Source organism: Pseudophryne corroboree, chromosome 10 (assembly GCF_028390025.1).
Source record: "Pseudophryne corroboree isolate aPseCor3 chromosome 10, aPseCor3.hap2, whole genome shotgun sequence".
Classification (NCBI taxonomy): Eukaryota; Metazoa; Chordata; class Amphibia; order Anura; family Myobatrachidae; genus Pseudophryne; species Pseudophryne corroboree.
In genome coordinates, this window is record NC_086453.1 from 95,993,034 (window position 1) to 96,008,145 (window position 15,112).

General features: G+C 47.0%; 1 protein-coding gene across 2 annotated transcripts in view; it reads right to left on the reverse strand.

Moving 5' to 3' along the window:
• Positions 1-9,288, reverse strand: part of CBLC (Cbl proto-oncogene C) — an 80,286-nt gene extending 70,998 nt beyond the window's left edge. For both annotated transcript variants that reach the window (XM_063942606.1, XM_063942605.1), the window contains exon 1: positions 8,662-9,288. In XM_063942606.1, coding sequence (XP_063798676.1) covers positions 8,662-8,948 — 287 coding nt within the window. In that variant the 5' untranslated portion in view covers positions 8,949-9,288. The remainder of the gene's footprint in view (positions 1-8,661) is intronic.
• Positions 9,289-15,112: the final 5,824 nt, after the last annotated feature.

Below are 15,112 nucleotides of genomic sequence, written 5' to 3' on the forward strand. Positions count from 1 at the left end.
TACTGGGGCCACAGCTGCAGGGGGCATAACAGCTACTGGGGGCACAGCTGCAGGGGGCACAACAGCTGCAGGGGGCACAACTCTACAGGGGGCGAACTGACCATGCCCCTTTCCTATGAAGCCACGCCCCCATTTTTTCACGCGCGCCTACGGCGCGCACTAAACTCTGTTTCACCGTCGGGGGGGCAAAGGAAACTTTCGCCCTGGGCGCCCCAAGGTCTACAACCGGCCCTGGTTCCAGCAACAGTGATGGGGAACAGTCAATAGGTCGACACCATATGGTTGACATGCATTAAGGGTACGTGTTTAAAATACCGCCTGTCGGGATCCCAGCAGTTGCAATACTGATGCCGTAATCCCGATGCCGGAATACGCCGTTATCCCATACCGATCCAACATTAAGGTAAATGGGTACAAAAAGTGGACAGGTTCAAAAGGTCCTCCTGACAATGATGACACAAATGTTTTTGGTTTTTTGAACATGTTTTCACAACTTTTGCTGGATTTACTATCCACGTGGACTACGATTGGGAATAGCAACCTGTGGCGAGCGAATCGGTAATGGAGCAAGTCACCGTGCCCGAAGCGTGGTGAGCAATTGATGGTGAGTGAAGTGAGCCCACAAGGGTACACGTTTCCACTGTTTGTGGTGACATATCATGATACATACAAATCACACCCCAAAAATTTTACAAAAATGTGTTTACCATTTCTGTGTCGACCATTTTGTTCCCGTTGACCTTACTCAATACCTTTTACCTGTCGACCTTTTGTACCTTTCAAGCTTTTGACCCCATCAACATAATGCATGTTGACCATATGGGGTCGACCTAATGACTATCTACCCAGACACTGTAGATCTTCTATACCACACTCCCGTGATGTATATCACTGAACATGTGGACAAGCTGGATGCTGATTTGTTGCTATTCCAAGATCATCTGTTGTTGGATCGGCATTGACTCAATATGGCAAGATCCGTGTAACAGTAACAAATGGAATCTTGTATCATGCCACCTACACTGCTCAATATTTGTTTTATAATTACATACAGCTGCTTCATTTTTAATTACCTACACTTGATCCAAACACTCTCTCCAACTACCGACCCATCTCTCTCCTCCCTTTTGCCTCCAAACTCCTTGAGCGTGTTGTCTACAACCGCCTTACTTCCTTTCTTTCCTCACACTCACTGCTTGACCCATTCCAGTCTGGCTTCCATCCTCTCCACTCCACTGAAACTGCCCTTACAAAAGTATGCAATGACCTCCATGCTGCTAAATCTAAGGAACACTACTCTATACTTATTCTACTTGATCTCTCTGCTGCTTTTGACACTGTGGACCATCCTCTCCTACTGCAAATCCTTCACTCCATTGGTCTGCGTGACACTGCCCTCTCTTGGCTGTCCTCCTACCTTTCTGACCGTTCTTTCTCTGTCTCCTCTCATGACTCCACCTCCCCCTCACTTCCACTAACTGTAGGGGTACCCCAAGGTTCTGTCCTTGGTCCTCTTCTCTTCTCTCTCTATACGTCCTCACTAGGTAAGCTTATTAGTTCTTTTGGTTTCCAATATCATCTCTATGCTGATGACACCCAAATCTATCTTTCCTCTCCAGACCTCTCCCCTGCTCTCCTCACTCGTATCTCCAACTGTCTCTCTGCTACCTCTTCCTGGATGTCCCAGCGCTTTCTTAAACTTAACATGTCTAAGACCGAGCTGATCATCTTCCCTCCCTCCCGCATAACCTCACCTCCTACAATCTCATTATCTATTGATGGCACTACTATCTCCTCTAGCCCCCAAGTGCGCTGTCTTGGAGTAATCCTTGACTCCTCCCTCTCCTTCAAACCACACATTTAGCACCTCTCAAAAACCTGCCATTTTCATCTAAAAAATATTTCCAGGATCAGACCCTTTCTGACCCAGGATGCTACTAAGACTCTTATCCACTCACTGGTCATCTCCAGACTGGACTACTGTAATCTCCTCCTGACTGGCATTCCTGACAAATACCTCTCTCCACTCCAATCTATCCTCAATGCTGCTGCCCGGCTCATCTTCCTCACCAAACGCACTACGTCCACCTCTCCTCTCTTACTAGACCTTCACTGGCTCCCCTTCCCTTTCAGAATCCATTTCAAGCTTCTCACACTCGCTTACAAAGCCCTCACCCACTCCTCTCCCATCTACATCTCTGACCTTATCTCCCTTTACACTCCCACCCGTCCTCTTCGCTCTGCTAATGCACGCCGACTCTCCTGCCTACGGATTACTTCCTCCAACTCCTACCTCCAAGATTTTTCACGTGCTGCACCACTTTTCTGGAATTCCTTACCGCTCACCCTCAGACTCTCCACCTCTCTACAAAACTTCAAACGGGCTCTCAAGACCCACTTCTTCACCAAACCCAGCCAAATCTCATCCTAACCCTCTGTTCTACGCTCTCTATGTACTCCATCTGTGTCACCCCTGTTTGTCTACCCCTCCCCTTTAGAATGAAAGCTCTCACAAGCAGGGCCCTCTTCCCTCATGTGCTTATCCTTTCTTACTTTAATAATCTTCAACTGCACCAAATCCATCAGTCTTCTGCCACCTGATACTTATTCCAGTGTCATCTGCTGATGTAACTATGTTTATTTACCCTGTACTTGTCCTATACTGTCATTAGCTGTAAGTTGCTGTTTTCCTGTTTGATTATTTGTTTGTGTACTCTGTAATTGGGCGCTGCGGAACCCTTGTGGCGCCATATAAATAAGGATAATAATAATAATAATTAAGGTGTCCATAATTTTATTGTGATAAACTTAAACACTGACTTTAAGCTAGCTTAACACTAAAATAAAGACCCTGGGCCAGATGCATCATCACTTGGAAAGTGATAAAATGGAGAGTGAAAAAGTACCAGCCAATCAGCTCCTAACTGCCATATTTCAAACACAGCCTGTGACATGGCAGTTAGGAGCTGATTGGCTGGTACTTTTCACTCTCCATTTTATCACTTTCCAAGCGATGATGCATCTAGCCCACAGACACCGATAGCTAGATTTAAAGGTCAGACGGTATTTATTGATAGCTGACCTGATTGTTATGATGGAGGATTTTATGTTGGAGGATGGTAAAGGAAAAGTCGCTACCAGACGCCAGCTCCAGTCACTTAACTTGTACCAACAAAAACTGAGGATGGGACTAAACAATCCAATCACAAAAAATGGGGCTCTTACATGGCCTTGTGCTTAATCAGCCCTCAGCTAATCTTATCTATACACAGAAAAAGCCTTAACTGTGACTGTAATAAGGAAGTCTGTGATCCTGTTTTAAAAACTGCAATGTATTTCCCTGTTATTATTATTGGGTGTTTATCTAATCAGTGGAATGTACAGTGTCCTGCAGCAGAGCTTCAAAGTCCCACATTGTGTGTGTGTGTGTGTGTGTGGGGGGGGGGCTTTGGGGGGGCGGAGGGTGCAGGAATTGGCAACAATTCCTTACTATGGGGGGAATGTAATAGCCTGCAAGAGGCAGGAAGCGCAACACTTTGTGCGAGTTCTCCTGTGTGTGTTACTTTTAAGAGCGCCAGTCATTTACAGCACGGCCAACCAGTGTACATCACTATGCAATGCATGGATGGGAGCAGGGGCGGATTGGGAACAATAAGCAGCCCTGGAAAAATTTGTACTAGTGGCCCCACATGGGTAAGGTCTAGCCATGGGCCATGGCAGCAGCACCCTCTCCCCTAAGACTTTCCAGATAGAGGGCATGTCCAGCATCAAGGGGGAAGTTAAAAAGAAATAAAATTAAATATTATGAGCACATTATATGATACACCTTCAGAATTTAGGAAACTATATAATTCTTTAGAAAGATATATTTTCTTGCTTATTACACCAACCGTATCCCAATCACTATTCACTCAATCTTATATGTCAGCCAAGCAGGCAGACAGAGCATACACTAGATCATCTGCAATCACAGGCTAAGTGGCAAAGTCATTTTCATATATTCAAATTATTTTGCATCTTATTTATTATGTCTATAAAAAGGACCACATGTCCTCAAACAAAACAGGCCCCACGGGTACGTCGGCCCACTGGGGATCTTCCTTGTAAGCCCTATGGCCAATCCGCCTCTGGATGGGAGGCAGTCAAGTGACCGCCAGACGGGTTCCCAGCAGTCAATATACCAACACTGGAATCCCGACACAAGCTGCAATACCAACGGTCAGAGTCCCGCAACCGCCCGAGGGGGAATAGAACCCTGTGGCGACTGAAGGTTCCTGGCTGTCGGGTTGGTCTCCTGACCGCCTGGATCTCGACCACTGGGATCTCATACTGATCCCGCATGGATCTGTAAGACCAACCAGTGTGTACATCACTATGCAACGCATGGATCTGTAATGATGGTCATAACAATTCAACTGGTAGTGTCCCGCCCCTTTATAGCGCTTACCCAGCTGTTGTATGTATTCTTCTGTCCCCACTCTCAACTGCGCCGGGAATGCTGGTGGGTGTGTCCATGTTGGCTGGTCCTGCTCCTCAGTGCCTGACTTTGGTGTGTGCAGTAAGACACACCGGCATGGTGCCATGGTGATCTCCTGCTACTGACCTTTGCATCCCTTCCATCTCCTGCTACTCCAGGGTCACCCACAGCAGCAGCTGTCCTCTGGTCATGAGTGCAGTCCCTCTCCGCTGACTGACAGGCCCCCTCACTTCTGCCTGTCAGATCCAATCAGCAGCCTGTTACTAATACCCCTTTCAGACTAGCAAAAATTTCCCGGGTTATTGCACGTGAACGCGCATCAACCTGGGATTTTGCTTAGTCTGAAAGGGTCCTAGCGACCCGGCTTTTCATCCCAGGTCACCCGGGAAGCACCTGTGTACACATTCCCGGGTGCGACCCGGCTATGTAAGTCTGAAAGGGGCAAAGGATAACAGGCCACTGGTTGGCTGAGAGACAACCATTCTCCGCAACCAGCGGCCTGTTACCAAGGTAGCAGCAGGTGATGGGATTCAACAGCATCCAGCTTTCCAGACCAAAACACTGAGCTCTGACACAGAGAAAACCAACCCGCTCATCTCTACTCATTTAACCCCCCTCCCCCGTGTAGTGGGCTGCATAGAAGATTAAAGATGCTGGAGGAGAGGAGCAGGGGCCTAGCAACAGGGGGGCTACCTGTGGTGGAGCCAGCGCCGGCGTCATCAATTCAAAAATGAAGGGTGATGAGGTCAATCACAACCCTTCAATTAAACGCCGCTGCAGCTGCTGGCCGAGCATGGCATGCTGGGAGAAGAGACAGGAGCTCAGCTGCCGCCTGTCTGTGAGCGGACGGACACGCTGGAGATGCTGCTGTGAGGACTGGGGAGCATTACCACCAGAACATGCCAGACCATTAATAGTGCCATAAGTGCTACTCCACTGCTCTCTCGCTCTCTCTCTCGGGCGTCTATTTATGAAGCAGTGAAAAGTGTGGAGAAGTGAGCCAATGGCAACCAATCAGCTGCTACATATAACTTTATAGAATGCACGTCATGGGCAACTTCTCCACTGGCTCACTTCTCCACTTTTTTCACTGCTTCATGAATAGACCCCCCATATCTCTAAATATACTAAAGGACGTATTCATGAAGCAGTGAAAAGTTCGGAGAGTGAGCCTTTTGGAGAAGTTGCCCATGGCAACCAATCAACTGCTACAGTACAGTATGTACTATTTTACAGAATGCACTTTATAACGGTTACCTCAATACTGAGGCAACTTCTCCTCTTGCTCACTTCACACTTCTCACTGTTTCATGAATAGACTCCTTAGACGTGAAAAGGAATCAAGTGGAGATTGATAAAGTACCATTTAATCAGTTCCTAACTGTCATTTTTCAAACACAGCCTGTAATATGCCAGTTAGGAGCTGATTGGCTGGTACTTCAACACTCTCCACTTTATCACTTTTCAAGGCTTAGTACATCTGGCCTCTCGCAAAAATACATGTATTTTCGAGGCACTTACCGCAGAAAAAAGTTATTTATTGTGGATTTGGCTTTGCCGGCCTATCAAGGCTAATAGGATAGCCCCCAGTTAAACAATTAGCTGTGGTAAATTACTGTGGCTAATTGGATACCCGGTGTAGCTATCTCTCTCTCTGTGGTAAATTTAATAAAGCTTCTAAAACAGATAATTTGTAATGTTGCAGAGTTATGCTTAATGTTAGTGTACAGTGCATGTGATATTGCAGAGTTATGCTCAGTGTTAGTGTACAGTGTAGGTGATATTGCAGAGTTATACTCAGTGTTAGTGTACAGTGTAGGTGATATTGCAGAGTTATACTCAGTGTTAGTGTACAGTGTAGGTGATATTGCAGAGTTATGCTTAATGTTAGTGTACAGTGAAGGTGATATTGCAGAGTTATGCTCAGTGTTAGTGTACAGCGTAGGTGATATTGCAGAGTTATGCTCAGTGTTAGTGTACAGCGTAGGTGATATTGCAGAGTTATGCTCAGTGTTAGTGCACAGTGTAGGTGATATTGCAGAGTTATGCTTAATGTTAGTGTACAGTGTAGGTGATATTTCAGAGTTATGCTATACAGTGTAGGTGATATTGCAGAGTTATGCTTAATGTTAGTGTACAGTGTAGGTGATATTGCAGAGTTATGCTTAGTGTTAGTGTACAGTGCAGGTGATATTGCAGAGTTATGCTCAGTGTTACTGTACAGTGTAGGTGATATTGCAGAGTTATACTCAGTGTTAGTGTACAGTGTAGGTGATATTACAGATTTATACTCAGTGTTAGTGTACAGTGTAGGTGATATTGCAGAGTTATGCTTAATGTTAGTGTACAGTGAAGGTGATATTGCAGAGTTATGCTCAGTGGCCCTCATTCCGAGTTGTTCGCTCGCAAGCTGCTTTTAGCAGCTTTGCACACGCTAAGCCGCCGCCTACTGGGAGTGAATCTTAGCATAGTAGATTTGCGAACGAAAGATTAGCAGATTTGCGAATAGACACTTCTTAGCAGTTTCTGAGTAGCTCGAGACTTACTCTGCCACTGCGATCAGTTCAGTCAGTTTCGTTCCTGGTTTGACGTCACAAACACACCCAGCGTTCGCCCAGACACTCCCCCGTTTCTCCAGCCACTCCCGCGTTTTTCCCAGAAACGGCTGCGTTTTTTCACACACACCCATAAAACGGCCAGTTTCCGCCCAGAAACACCCACTTCCTGTCAATCACACTCCGATCACCAGAACGAAGAAAAAACCTTGTAATGCCGTGAGTAAAATACCAATCTTCATAGCAAATTTACTTGGCGCAGTCGCACTGCGGACATTGCGCATGCGCATTAGCGACTAATCGCTCCGTTGCGGGGAAAAAATAACGAGCGATCAACTCGGATTGACCACCCGTGTTAGTGTACAGTGTAGGTGATATTACAGAGTTATACTCAGTGTTAGTGTACAGTGTAGGTGATATTGCAGAGTTATGCTCAGTGTTAGTGTACAGTGTAGGTGATATTGCAGAGTTATGCTCAGTGTTCGTGTACAGTGTAGGTGATATTGCAAAGTTATGCTTAATGTTAGTGTACAGTGTAGGTGATATTACAGAGTTATACTCAGTGTTAGTGTACAGTGTAGGTGATAATGCAGAGTTATACTCGGTGTTAAGACCCATACACACTGGGCAATTTTGAGCTAAAACTAACTCACTTTTGGCATTTTGAGCTACTTTGAGCTCAAACTCGTCTCGTCTGTATGGCCGGGTGATGAGCGGTGAGCGCTGATGTGCGCTCCCGCATCATCGCTAGCTGCCGCTGTCCGTCAGACTGTTTGTATAGCCGAGTGAAGCACTTTCCACAGTCTCCTTCTGTGGAAAGTGCTTCACCCACCGTGAACATCGATATTGCAGAGTTATGCTCAGTGTCAGTGTACAGTGCAGGTGATATTGCCGAGTTATGCTCAGTGTCAGTGTACAGTGCAGGTGATATTGCAGAGTTATGCTCAGTGTCAGTGTACAGTGCAGGTGATATTGCCAAGTTATGCTCAGTGTCAGTGTACAGTGCAGGTGATATTGCGGATTTACACTCAGTGTTAGTGTACAGTGCAGGTGATATTGCCGAGTTATGCTCAGTGTCAGTGTACAGTGCAGGTGATATTGCCAAGTTATGCTCAGTGTCAGTGTACAGTGCAGGTGATATTGCCGATTTACACTCAGTGTCAGTGTACAGTGCAGGTGATATTGCCGAGTTATGCTCAGTGTCAGTGTACAGTGCAGGTGATATTGCAGAGTTATGCTCAGTGTCAGTGTACAGTGCAGGTGATATTGCAGAGTTATGCTCAGTGTCAGTGTACAGTGAAGGGGATATTGCAGAGTTATGCTCAGTGTCAGTGTACAGTGAAGGGGATATTGCAGAGTTATGCTCAGTGTCAGTGTACAGTGCAGGTGATATTGCAGAGTTATGCTCAGTGTCAGTGTACAGGTTGGCTATGCCTGGGGTAGCTTATACTGAAGAGTTATACTTGTTCACTGGAGAAAATAGGTTTATTTTCGGCTCATTGTCAGTGTAGGTGAGTGTGCAATAGATATAGTAGTAAACAATTACTGCATGCCCAGTCTCAGTGTACAGAGAAAGCTGTTATAGTCATCATTAATGTACAGGTGTGTGTGCGCACACACTACACTCACCTGGACATGATGCCTTCCTTATTCACAATCTCGGAACACTCCGCTGTCTTGCTGAGTAGACTGTGCACTGTCACATACAGGTACTGGTTATGTCCCAGGTTGGAGGTCTTCTCTAGGATTAAGCGTAGGTGCGCCTTTATGTCTCGGGTGATTTCTGGAAGGTAAGGATGGCTCCTCTGAAGCTGGGGAACTCCTTTGAGCTGTGACAAACTATCCAACTTGTGCATGACCCTTTCCACAGTCTTCCTGTCCACAATGGCATTGTGCCCTCCATGTAATGTGTGCATGGTTACAGGGGAGTGGGAATGGTATAAAAGCGGGTAACGGTTGGCGATTCTGAATTTGGAGAACTCTAGATATGAAGGAGAATAGACGGCAAAGACAAGAAGAGGAGTTGAGGAAGTGAGAACATAGAGAAAATAAATCAAGGTGACTCAAGGAAATGAAGAAGATACACACAGGCAAGAACTGGTAGGAATGAAGCACCGCTGATTGGGGGCAGCAATAAAGAATAACTGGATAAATTGTTGAAAGGATCCAAAACCGAGTCTATTCCTCAGGTCTAATCCAAAGATATACTTCCCTGTGAGCTAAATCCAGAGAGTGACAGTCAGCTCGGCAGTTTCTCTTCCTGTTTGTAGAATAGTGACACTCCCACTACACGTGAGGTTCACCTGTAGGACAGGTATTGTGGTGGTGCCTGTGGGCGTTACTGAGTTGCACTGATACTGTATCAGGCATGATAAATGCAGGAAGAACTTGCTGTCACTATAAACAGTTTCATGCAAAAACTGTGTCACTAGTTAATATCAAGTGTAGTTCAGTAACAGACTAAACTATGACCTTTGTATAATATAAACCACCTTTTAAAGAAGCTGTGACTTTTCATTATATAGTGAGCTCTTTTTCTTTGATATAATGGTATCCTGTGACAGTCATCCCAGCAGGTAAAAAGCAGATCTCCACAGATGCAACAAAGGAGGGAAGAGTGGCAGGAGAGATTAGTGGGGGCTTTGGTAGCATGTGTTACCAGGTACAATTATGGATAGTAGTCAGTGTCGGGTGGTATTTGATATGCCGGCTGTTGGGATTCCAGTGCTCAGTATACTGGCGCCGGAATTCCGACAACCGGCATACCGACAACTTTTCTCCCTCCTGGGGGGTCCACAACCCCCGTAGAGGGAGAACAAATAGCATGGCGCTCATAGTGCGCAACCGTGCCCGCAGTGTGGGGAGCGCAGCGTGGCGAGTGCAGTGAGCCCGCATGGGGCTCTTTTGTGCTCGCCCCACTGCCGGTATGCAAGCGGTTGGGATCCCGGCGCCGGTAGGCTGGGCGCCGGGGTTCCAACTGCCGGCATAACATACTACACCCGTCAGTGTCACGGGAGGTAGTTAGTTTCGTGACCAGCTGTCACGATACCGACTCCGGAATCCTGTCCCCTTATAGTCCCGACAGTCGGCATGTCGACTAACAGGGACTATTCCCACTCGTGGGTGTCCACAACACCCACAGAGTGGGAATATAACCTGTGGTGAGCCCGCAACGTAGCGAGGAGAGCGAGCCCGCAAGGAGCTTCGTTCCACTCGCCCCCTCTGGGCATCTGCACACCAGGATTCCGGCGTCGGTATGGTGACCGGCTGTCTCCTGACCGTCGGCCACGTATACCGAACCCAGGCCAATATTTACTAAAAATCCGAGTTTGTCCAATTTGTGTTTTTTTTTCTAAGTCCCAACACGGGGATTTACTAAGCACAAATCTCTGCAGTGTTTGGACTATTCGTAATGGTTTGATTGGCAAAGTTCAGAAATACGAATGAATAGACCATCGGTCAAACACGGCTGTTATTTCATACAACACGGGTATTCACTATTCATTCGTATTTGGGTGTTAGTCTCTGAGTGCTCAAGTGCGGGTGCATTTTTTTTTCAAATCGTTAAAAAAAGCAGCAAAAAAAATAGACCTGCTTTTTCCAGTCGAGTTTTGATAACCATGCACGGATCAGTGAGATCTGTGCATGGTTATCTATGGGAAAGGGTCTGTTTACTGTAAAAGCTGTGAAAAAAAATTGCGTGGGGTCCCCCCTCCTAAGCATAACCAGCCTCGGGCTCTTTGAGCCGGTCCTGGTTGAAAAAATATGGGGGGGAAAATGACAGGGGATCCCCCATATTTGATCAACCAGCACCGGGCTCTGCGCCTGGTCCCAAAAATACGGGGGGACAAAAAGCGTAGGGGTCCCCCGTATTTTTGGAACCAGCACCGGGCTCCACTAGTCAGAGAGATAATGCCACAGCCGGGGGACACTTATCTTGGTCCCTGCGGCCCTGGCATTAAATCACTAACTAGTCACCCTGGCCGGGGTACCCTGGAGGAGTGGGAACCCGTTAAATCAAGGGGTCCCCCCCTCCAGCCAACCAAGGGCCAGGGGTGAAGCCCGAGGCTGTCCCCCCCATCCAAGGGCGGCAGATGGGGGGCTGATAGCCTTGCGAAAAAAATAGAATATTGTTTTTTGCAACAGTACTACAAGTCCCAGCAAGCCTCCCCCGCAAGCTGGTACTTGGAGAACCACAAGTACCAGCATGCGGGGGGAAACGGGTTCGCTGGTACCTGTAGTACTAATACAAAAAAAATACCCAACAAAAAACAGGACACACACACCGTGACAGTAAAACTTTATTACACACATGCGCACCTACATACATACATACTGACCTATGTTCACACGAGGCTCGGTCCAATTCTCCATGTAGACTCCACGGGGTACCTGAGAAAAAAATTATACTCACATAATCCAGGGTAGCTTCTGTCCTCTTTGTAATCCACGTACTTGTCAAAAAAAACAAACAGAAAAAGCCGAACCACGCACTGAAAGGGGTCCCATGTTTACACACGGGACCCCTTTCCCCGACTGCTGGGACTCCCCTTGACTCCTGTCAAAGAGGGTCCCTTCAGCCAATCAGGGAGCACCACGTCGTGGCACTCTCTTGATTGGCTGTGCGCTCCTGTAGTGTGATTGAGGCTGCGCACTGAAGATACAATGTAGCGCATAGGCGCTCCATTGTATCCAATGGTGGGAACTTTGCGGTCAGCGGTTGACCGCGAGTAACCTCAACCGCTGACCGCAAAGTTCCCACCATTGGATACAATGGAGCGCCTATGCGCTACATTGTATCTTCAGTGCGCAGCCTCAATCACACTACAGGAGCGCACAGCCAATCAGGAGGGTGCCACGATGTGGCGCTCCCTGATTGGCTGAAGGGACCCTCTTTGACAGGAGTCAGGGGGGGTTCCAGCAGTCGGGGAAAGGGGTCCCATGTGTAAACATGGGACCCCTTTCAGTGCGTGGTTCAGCTTTTTCGGTTTGTTTTGTTGCCAAGTACGTGGATTACAAAGAGGACAGAAGCTACCCTGGATTATGTGAGTATAATTTTTTTCTCAGGTACCCCGTGGAGTCTACATGGAGAAGTGGACCGAGCCTCGTGTGAACATAGGTAAGTATGTATGTATGTAATAAAGTTTTACTGTCACGGTGTGTGTGTCCTGTTTTTTGTTGGGTATTTTTTTTGTATTAGTACTACAGGTACCAGCGAACCCGTTTCCCCCCGCATGCTGGTACTTGTGGTTCTCCAAGTACCAGCTTGCGGGGGAGGCTTGCTGGGACTTGTAGTACTGCTACTAAAAACAATATTCTAATTTTTTCACAAGGCTATCAGCCCCCCATCCGCCGCCCTTGGATGGGGGGGACAGCCTCGGGCTTCACCCCTGGCCCTTGGGTGGCTGGAGGGGGGGGACCCCTTGATTTAACGGGTTCCCACTCCTCCAGGGTACCCTGGCCAGGGGTGACTAGTTAGTGATTTAATGCCAGGGCCGCAGGGACCAAGATAAAAGTGTCCCCCGGCTGTTGCATTATCTCTCTGACTAGTGGAGCCCGGTGCTGGTTCCAAAAATACGGGGGACCCCTACGCTTTTTGTCCCCCGTATTTTTGGCACCAGGACCAGGCGCAGAGCCCGGTGCTGGTTGATCAAATATGGGGGAACCCCTGTCATTTTTCCCCCCATATTTTTTCAACCAGGACCGGCTCAAAGAGCCCGAGGCTGGTTATGCTTAGGAGGGGGGACCCCACACAATTTTTTTCAGATTTTAAAACAATTTAAACACCTAAGGTACACAATGAAGCCCTGCATGGATCTCACAGATCCGGACGGGATTCCTTGTGTTTTGTCAGGCAGTGTTTTACTCATCACTCCCGTAAAACACTGCCTGACATTACGAATCACATCGACATCGGAAAATACGAATTTGGAAAAGTCGGCAGCTTAGTGAATGACCATATCAGGATTCAAAAAGTTGCAGTAAAATGCACCCGATACCATTCGAGATCAAACACCCTTAAAAACGGCAAAAACACAAATCTTTGTAAATATACCCCCCAGTGTCACTACCAGGCCCAAGCAGAGGTGGATTTAGATGTCATGGGGCTCTAAGCAAGATACCAATTTAGTGCCCCCCTCCCTATAACAATCCATAGCACTATATTATGCCACTTACATTATTTGTTCTTTTTCCTCCTTATTACAGTATATTACTTTCCCCCTTCACTTATTGCACCGTGTCCCCTCACCTCTAATTTTCATTATTACACCACGCAGTTACTGCATTTTAGACCAGTGCTCCCCCCCTCACTGATTGTAGCATACCCCCCAACATGACCGTCTCCAGGAGGGACACAATGATCTGCTTCTGGACTTTTCTCTTAATTTATGATTGCCAGCACCTGTGTTGAGCAGGTTTATGGATAAGAAAGGTGTTCAGCACAGCTGATGGCAATCATGAATTAAAAGGGAAGTCCGGGAGCAGAGCTTTCTGTCCCTCCTGGAGAGGGTCATGTTGGGAGGTATGATGTAGCAGGTCCCCATACCCCAGAGGTTCCCAAGCGCGGTCCTCAAGGCACCCCAACAGTCCAGGATTTAGGCATAGCCATTGCTCAGCAGAGATGGTTAAATCAAATTGTGCTAATTAAGTCACCTGTGGCCAAGTGTGGATGCATTTAAAACCTGGACCATTGGGGTGCCTTGAGGACCGCGTTTGGGAACATCTGCCATACCCCATTATTACACCCTCACTCACTGGCTGCACTTCATATGAGTAACCCAAGCTTACTGATTGTAGCAATCCCCATCGCCTAATCCCCCCTCACTCACTGACCAGATTTTATAACAGTATTATTATATCCCATAGTCAGTGACTGTATTGATTATATATCGGTGCCCTCGCCCCCCAAACCCCCACCCTTCTCAGTGATTGTGGCTGCTACAATCAGTGAGGAGGGTGGAGTAGGAGGTATAATGGAGTCACACTAAACGCACTGATATATAATCAATACAGTATGACTGAGGGGTCCAATAATGGGTACAATAAGGCATGTGGGACCTGCTAATAAGGGATGGGTGATGTGTTACACTCAGTAGGGCGGAGGAGGCGGGCACTGATATATAATGCAGTTATCCATACCTTATAATACATAATATTTCACCCCTCGGTCAGTGTGACTGTATTGATTATATATCAGTGCCCCACTGAGTGTAGCAGGCATCTCCTATATATAGTAGTATTTAAAAAGGAGTATAATAGCATATTTATACATCACCAGTCAGTGGGTGTCACCCCCAGCCATGATTGTAGCATATGGATGTTATACACTGTACTTAAAACATACCTCTGTCAAAGTCAGAAAAATGTCTTAGTGCACACTGCCATATTTGCACCGCACACTGGTCCGTGCTGCGCATGCGTACGCTCTCCCGTGGAAGCGCATACCCGCAATAGCGTGCACTCGCACGCGCAGTATGCGCATTTACGGTAGAGTTTATGTGATCGTAGCGTGCGACTCATTCGTTACAAAAGTTCACAATTAATGTAGTTTATAGATCATGTTCCCCTCAATAGTTTCTGTAAGTTTGGTTTAGATAGAATGTCCCTGAGCGGAGGAATCCCTCTTTGTATTGCACGAAGGGTCTAACAGGAGTCATACAGCAGTGTTTGATACCCATCGGAAGAGTATTTAATTAGCAATATTCCGGTGTTGGTTTGGAGCGTATTAATCGCTCGTGCGAATAGTTATGGACATAAGAAGTTTATGTCCATTTCTATGATTTGCACATACTCAGGTATGCGGCGGGAAACCCAGTTCCCCACCCACCTGAGCTGTTGGAAATCAGCACAGCCCACCTGTATGAATCAACCTATGACCTTTGGTTACAGTACAGGGCCGAATTCCTGTGTCCAATAAACTGTAGGATTGTAGGGACTAGGAGATTGCATTGTGTGTGGGGCATAAATAGGCAGACCGACCACATCCAGCTCTCACTCTCTCATCAACGGTTATCTGCTGATAATCGGGAGCTGGATATCGAGGCGCAGGCGATCATACCCTTTGTGCGTAAGTTCTCTC